Raw genomic sequence first — 7,165 nt, 5'->3', positions numbered from 1 at the left:
CCCTACCTCCCTCTGCCTCCCATCCTCACCGCCCTCTGCTTCCCATCCCCACCTCCCTCTGCCTCCCATCCCCACCTCCCTCTGCCTCCCATCCCCATCTCCCTATGCCTCCCATCCCCACCTCCCTCTGCCTCCCATCCCCACCTCCCTCTGCCTCCCATCCTCACCGCCCTCTGCTTCCCATCCCCACCTCCCTCTGCCTCCCATCCCCACCTCCCTCTGCCTCCCATCCCCATCTCCCTATGCCTCCCATCCCCACCTCCCTCTGCCTCCCATCCCCACCTCCCTCTGCCTCCCATCCTCACCGCCCTCTGCTTCCCATCCCCACCTCCCTCTGCCTCCCATCCCCATCTCCCTCTGCCTCCCATCCCCATCTCCCTATGCCTCCCATCCCCACCTCCCTCTGCCTCCCATCCCCACCTCCCTCTGCCTCCCATCCCCACCTCCCTCTGCTTCCCATCCCCACCTCCCTCTGCCTCCCATCCCCACCTCCCTCTGCCTCCCATCCCCATCTCCCTCTGCCTCCCATCCCCACCTCCCTATGCCTCCCATCCCTGCTGCCCTCTGACTCCCATTCCCACTACCCTCTTGCCCTTTGCCCGCTGCCCCCTGTCCCTGCCTCGCTCTGCCTCCCGTCCCCAATGCCCTCTTGTTTGGACCAAAGAAATGCTAGATAGCGTATCTATGAGATACTAAAAAAGGGATTTCCTGGTTGAAAAGATTTCATCTAGACAAATTAATGAAAGAAGGGTAAACAAAGGAAGGACAAATTAGAGTAATGACCAAACTTGAGGAGAGCTTGAGGCCGATGTGGAAAATGGCAAGCAATGATAAGTAAAGATGTGAAATTAAGATTAGAAAAGGAATGATGGAGTGTGATGATTTTAAGCCAAGACGGAATTCAGTTTTGGTCCTCTGGAGAGTAGAGGGGTACGCATTGGGAGAAGAATCCATGTATTCCTGGATAGAAATGCAGTGTTTGGAATGATCAGAATGAAGAATATGGAAGTAGACCTGGGCGGGAGAGCAACAGCCAGAGTGGAGAAGAGGGGTTGGTATGCCATAAGGGGATCTAGGATAGCAATTTGTAAAATGTTAATTTTTCTATACCTTTTTCCTCTTCCATTCAATAATCTTTTTTTAAAATATTGTTTTGATGTGTGCTCTCACACCAGATTAATTTGGGCATCTGTTTTTGTTAACCTGTGACACGTCAATTCCATTCTGCCCCGTTTGGGCTTTGCTCTGATGCCAGAGATTGATGTAGTTCCTAGATAGTGGTTTGAGTCACAGGCCTGTTGCTTTTCATCTGAGCTGAAATTTGGAAGAAGTTCTTCCTTCTCTGGCTAGTTTCTCTGGCCAGTGCATCTTCTTGCAGTAGTGGCTTTAAAAAAAGCTGCAGCTAATTAAAAAATGCAGGATTCATGCCTTGAATTCATGCAGATGAGGGTTGAAGAAAAAAAAATCAAGCGTTCCTTGTTCTAGGAAAGCATACCAGCAGGAGCCCTAATCCATTTCTCCAGTTGATTAAGAGTTTCTTCATAAAAAATTATTGGCTAATTAGGTTCTTCCTTCTCATCAAGAAGGAGAAGAAGGGAAGTCGTCCTGAGTTTGATGTATTCTGGTAGTTCTTCCTGTGGCCAGTGCATCTGCTGCCAGAATGTCGTGTGGCCTGTGGGCTCTTCTTTGTCCAGTTAGGTGACTCAGAGTCCTATTGAATTCCATTTGAGCCTAAGGGACTTTCTTAAAACTCGTAAGGGTTTTCTTTTCATCCTCTCCAGCCACTGTGGTGCCATGTTTGTGGTGTCCTTAGAGTGACTGGTCATACATAAAAGATCCAGGAAATATGTGTTGTTCGAAGGATGAACTGATGGATGTCTCTTTGGCTTGAATGTAGCTGGTCTATTTTCTACATTGCTGACCTATTCCGAAAGGAACAATTGATTTATTCATCCTCGTCTTCTAGATCTTCGATGATGACATCACCTGAGTGGAGAGGAAAAGGAAGAGGGGGCCTCATTAGAAGAACTTAATTGCACAGAGAAGATGGCTCCAGAGCAGTGTGTCTCACCATGCCTTCTGATCTATGACTGAAACGGAGACTGCAATTATTTAGTCTCAAATTTCCTATGGCCAGTGACTTTTTGGGAGTTCATCCCTCAAGTCAATCCTGACCTCTGGCAAGCTTTGTCAGGGTTTCCTAGATAGGGAGGACTCAGAAGTGGTCTACCATTCCCTCCTCCTGGGATCATCCCTGGAGGTCCAGTGGGGAATTTAACGCCCAGCCTCTGACTCTCCAGCCAGATCCCTCACTCACTGACTGGTCCAGCCAGCTTGGCTTCCGAAGAGGAGTTTTAAAAGCAGGACAGTTTCTATTTTGTTGCCTTTAATCTGTTTTAATCACACTTTTATTCAACAATTTTAATTCTGTGTTTATTGACTCTGTTTTAATAGTTGAATAATGTGTTGGTAGTAGCTGTCTTTTTAAATAATGTAAATGTAAATATTGCTAATGTCGATAATGTAAGAATTATTTATAGAGAATGATGGGTAAAAGACTTTTGAATAAGCCAAGGAACACAACGTTGTTTGGGGTTGAAAAAGATAAGGAGCCCCTCATCCAGGGCCGGAGGGAAGGAAGGCTTGGTCTCCCAAGACTCTATTTCTAAACCATAGGTTGGATCTCTCACCTCAGCACCTTCTGCCACAAACATTTGAGGGGTTTTGTTTTTAATCAGGGGAGGGGGTGACCCCTTACCTTTGCCTGCCACGAGGCATCTGTACTCCACCGGCTGTTTTCCACAATCCCTGAACTTGTGGAGCTTTTGGGAAATGTTGGCCTCTGTCGCCTGAGCCTGGAGAGAGTGGAAGAACTCATCACTTTCAGAAGCGCCTTTCTCTTCCCTCCCTCCCTCCCTCCCTCCCTCCCTTCGTCCCACCCTCTCCCCCAAATGGACCACCCAAAGTCAATCGAAGGACTTACATCCATCCCAAGAAGCTCCTCTCCAATTCCCACAAAGGAATAGAGGAGGAGAAGCCCAGGGATGGAGAGTCGGGGAGACCGCTGGTGGACGGCCTGTAGGACGGTGTCCAGGAAGGAGGCTCTCTGTGGTGCTGAGAAGAGCTCTCTAAACACCTAAAAGGAAAGAGAGAAGGTTGAAAGTGAGTTCCTCTTTCTCTCTCGGTGAATCAGCCTCTTTTGGCCCTCCACTCCAGCCTTGAGAAAGCGAAAGGAAGTTGAAGGGAAGGTTTGGATCCTTTTCCTCCCCATAAATTTGGGGAAGGAAAAGGATCCAAAACCCGGCTCCAGCCCGCCCCAGAGCCAGTCAGGGGCAGCATCCGTACCTTTCCGACTCTGCCAATGTTTTTGTAAGAGGCAATTCCCCACTCCAGCTGCTTCTCGCTGCACCAGAGACGAGGGGCCTCCCGGGTGTTGATGCCTATTGGAGAGAGAAGAATAATCATGGCTGGTCCCACCACAGGGCAGGTGGAGGACAGGGTTTGGCTTACGTGGCCCTTCCTGTCCTTTGACTGCCAGGGAACGAGAGGGATCCCAGCCAGCTTCTCTTCCATGTTCTGGCAAAATGCCTTGGCTCGCCCACAGAGAGGTGGGGGAGCCGCGCTCCTTTTCCTGCTGGCCCTGTCTTTCGCTAGCGAGAGGCAGATTGGGGGCCTCCAGGCAGGTGGTTGGGGGTCTCCCCAGAGGGCACCCAAGGAGGGATCTTCCCGCCCCCCAGGAAGAGGAGGAGAGGGGCTGAGAGGATGGGCTGCCCTGTGCCCAAATAATGGGGAGGCCTTTGTCTTGGTCAAAGCCTATATCCCTGGAAACGAGGGCTATTTGGGGCCCCACCACTTCCACGCAAGCCCCGCAGGCCCAGCCTTCCCAACGTCTGTACCTCTCTGGCGCAGGAGCAGCTGGAACAGCCTGTGGAGGCTCTCCTGGGCCCGCCAGCCAACCTCCATTTCGGCATCCGCCAGCAGGATGCCGAGGTTGGCCACGAACTGGCCAACCTGACGGACCTCCTCCCCGAGCTGGTAGAAGGAAAGAAAAAGGGCCCTTTTAAACACATACAAGGTTTAATTTAAATCTCCCCCCTCCTGCTGCCGAGTCCTAAATCCTTTCAGCAGCCTTCAGGATGACTGGGCTCTGAGACGTCCCATCCGCCCCAAGCCCTGTGGAAAGGAAATGGCGCCGATCCCTCCAGTCCTTACCTTGAGGTCGCGCAGCAGAACTGCCTGCCTGAGCAGCGCAGTGATGTTTTGCGTTGCCCAGGCGCGCTCCGTGCCCTTTTCGGACTGAAGCCCAAACTGCAGCTGCTGCAGGAAGAAAAGGTCTCTCAGAAACAGGTTCCCGGAGAAACACGTGGCTTTCTGCAAGCGCATGGCTTGTGCTGCAATGCCCTCCAATGCCGAACAGGGCTTGGAAGGGGCAGGGAGACTCTGAGGGAAGGACTGGTGAAGGCGGATGCTCAAGAAGAGGGACTAAGCAAGCCGCTCTCCTGAGAGGATTGAGCAGTGGGCTGAGAACCACAGAGTGAAGCTTGACAGGCAGAAGTGCAAAGTGCTACAAGTTGGGGAGAAAAACCGAAACCCTCAGCGACAAGGTGGGGGGGGGGGAACCTGTGTGAAGAACACTATGAGGGAGAAGGAACTGGGGCAGGTCACAAGCGGCCTGTCAGCCAACAGTGTGATCACGTTGCAGCAAAGGGAATGGCGATTTTAGGGCGCCTTAAGCGAAGGATAGCTTCCAAAGCCTGGGAAGAGTTCCCCTCTATTCGGCACTGGTTTGGCCTCCTCACCTGTTAAGATGGCTGTGGAGGAACTGGAACAGGTTCAGAGGAGAGAAAGAAGCATGCGCTGAGGGGAGACCGAACGCCCTGGGCAGGTCTACCATCTCCAGGGGGCTTCTTGGGCCCCCACCTCCTCTCTTTTGTACTTACGTCCAGGAGGGAAAAGAGGTGTCCGATGGTGGGGTCCTCCTGGAGCAGGCTTTGGAGAAGAACCTGCATACTTTGTGTGGTGTTTTCGTAGAAGGTCTGCAAGAAAACCAAGGTGCCTTTGTGACATGGCTGGATTTGCTGCTCCAGAAAGTATTCCTGGCCCAAGGCAGTGATGGGATGGCTGCTTTTCTCTGGAACCTGCCCATCCCAGACCCAGGCGGTTTCGGGCTCTAGCCTGGCTGGGGGTGGAATCAGCCATGGTTGCCCTCAAGGGGGACCTTCACTGGGGGAGGGAGGAGAGAGGGCCACCCTTTCCCCCCACCACCACCGCTTGGATTTCTCGCTGACCTTGGCTTTAGCGGATGAAGGGAGAGGGATGGAAGGAGCCTCCCCGGCATTCCTGCTCAGGAGCCCAAGGACTCACCTGTTCCTCACGGTCCTGGCTCAGCTCCTGCAGGCTGGCCAGAACAGGGAGGGCCAGACCAAGGAAACGGGTCTCCAGCTCCCTCGGGGTTTTGGGCTTCAGTCGGCTGTGGGGATGAATAAGAAAGGGTGAGACAATGGGCTAGGAGGGGGACGCTTCTCACGGGTGAACGCTGGCCCCACAACTGGCAGGAGGCTGCTTTCCAGCCAAGGGGCAGCCCAGGGCGGCTTCAGGTCCCACACATCCCTACACATCCCTCTCCCCACCCCCACCCCCACCCCCACCGCATCCACACACATCGCATTTGGACTACCTCAGATGGGAGAGAGCCATCAGGGCGGAAGGCAGGATGCTTCCTGGCTTGCAGGGTGATTGATGGCGCTCCACCACCTCCTAAAAGTGACCAAGGAGAGAGAGGGAGAGAGAGGTTGATGTCCTTCGCCCAAGGCTTTCAGGGGGAAGACTCTTGCCCCTCCATTCAGGTGCCCATCCTCACTTTCCAGCTGGTTCATCCGCTTTCTTCCCTTTCAGAAGCTGTTGAACCAACTGCAACTACAGATCAATCCCACCACACGCCTTTTTGGGCTGCCCTGGTAAGGGGGCTGCCGGGAGGGATGGTCAGGAAGAGGGCCCGGAAGCTCCAGTGCAACAAAGACCCAAATTCACTCACCACAAGCGCAGAAACCATCTCCGCCTTCGAAAAGGGCACGTCAAGCTGCGCCTCCTTCTTCAGCTGGGCCTCCATGCAGCTGTTGATCATGCAACGGAGGAAATAGAAATCATGCTGAATTCCCAGCTGAACCTGGAGGTAGGAAGAGAGTCTGGTTGTTATTCAGAAGGGCTTTCTCCCTCTCTCCCTCTCTCTGCCTTTCCTGCCAAGCCCCAAGGAGGCATCCCGTGGGGGAGGGCTCCCGTGGGGGAGACTGGAATGGGCATCCCGGTCCCCTCCTGCCCCCGGAGACCCCAGAGCGGAGCCTGGCAGGGAGGAGTCCAAGGCGGCCGTACCTGGTCTCTCTTGCCTCTGTTGCCCATAAACCATGCGGCAACGCCAAGGGAATTCAGGGAGACCAGGGAAGGGTGCACGGTGGACTCTCGGGAGGTGTCCACGGCGGGATCCAGGGAGGAGTCTGTAGATGTTGTCAGGGAGCATCGGAGGAGGCTTGAAGAGTTTGCGAAAAGGCCTGAAGGGAGCCAAAGAATTTAGTCAGGAGGCCATGAAGGTCCAGTTAGCTGTGGCCCCTGGGCCCCCTTCATGGCCTTGTGGGTCTCACCTGGGGCGCTGCACTCCGCCACTGCTGGGGCGACAGCCACCGCAGTGGGGAGGCTGCTGGTGCCTGCTGCCCCAGACCCTTTCGCCGGGTGGATTTTCCTCCTCCTCCAGCAGGGCAGGTGGTTCCTCCAGGAACTCCAGATGCTCCTGCCTCCCTCCTCTCCAGCCTCTTCCGTCACTGTGAAAAGCTTTCTCAGCTTCGACAACCTAGGACGGAAGAAAAGAAGGTGATAAAGAGGGCTTTGCATGTCCACCTGTCCTTCTTCCTAAAAAAGGTCCAAAAGCATATTTGTAACTGGAGGGAAGAGGTAGCGTCTGTATTGAGCTCCGCTCCCTATCTTAAACAGTTTTAACAGTTATAAATAGCTATTTCTAAATTTCATTATTCTTCTGGAAACCAATATATCCCAGCAGCCACTCAGAGTTTTCGGTCTAAGATTCTATCTCATTTGCTGTACGGTGTGCCTATATGGATACATTCGGCTAATTTGGATACTGTTCAAGTTGCAGCAACTTTTTTTCGCAGGATAT

The 7,165-nt window shown here is 53.3% G+C and overlaps 1 protein-coding gene across 1 annotated transcript; it reads right to left on the bottom strand.

Moving 5' to 3' along the window:
• Positions 1–583: 583 nt before the first annotated feature.
• On the bottom strand, positions 584–6,904 carry LOC140702045 (maestro heat-like repeat-containing protein family member 7). Its single transcript, XM_072979986.2, has 12 exons — positions 6,636–6,904; positions 6,370–6,545; positions 6,035–6,166; positions 5,678–5,757; positions 5,365–5,470; positions 4,941–5,036; positions 4,213–4,317; positions 3,897–4,032; positions 3,346–3,440; positions 2,984–3,136; positions 2,759–2,855; positions 584–1,986 (listed from the first exon to the last, which is right to left on the bottom strand). The coding sequence occupies exons 1-12, from the start codon at positions 6,880–6,882 to the stop codon at positions 1,946–1,948; spliced, it is 1,464 nt and encodes a 487-aa protein (XP_072836087.2). The 5' UTR covers positions 6,883–6,904; the 3' UTR covers positions 584–1,945.
• Between the last annotated feature and the right edge of the window lie 261 nt (positions 6,905–7,165).

The sequence above is a fragment of the Pogona vitticeps genome, chromosome 9, assembly GCF_051106095.1.
Source record: "Pogona vitticeps strain Pit_001003342236 chromosome 9, PviZW2.1, whole genome shotgun sequence".
Taxonomy (NCBI): Eukaryota; Metazoa; Chordata; class Lepidosauria; order Squamata; family Agamidae; genus Pogona; species Pogona vitticeps.
The sequence above is the reverse complement of the archived record's forward strand: the minus strand, read 5'-3'. Positions and strand labels throughout refer to the sequence as shown.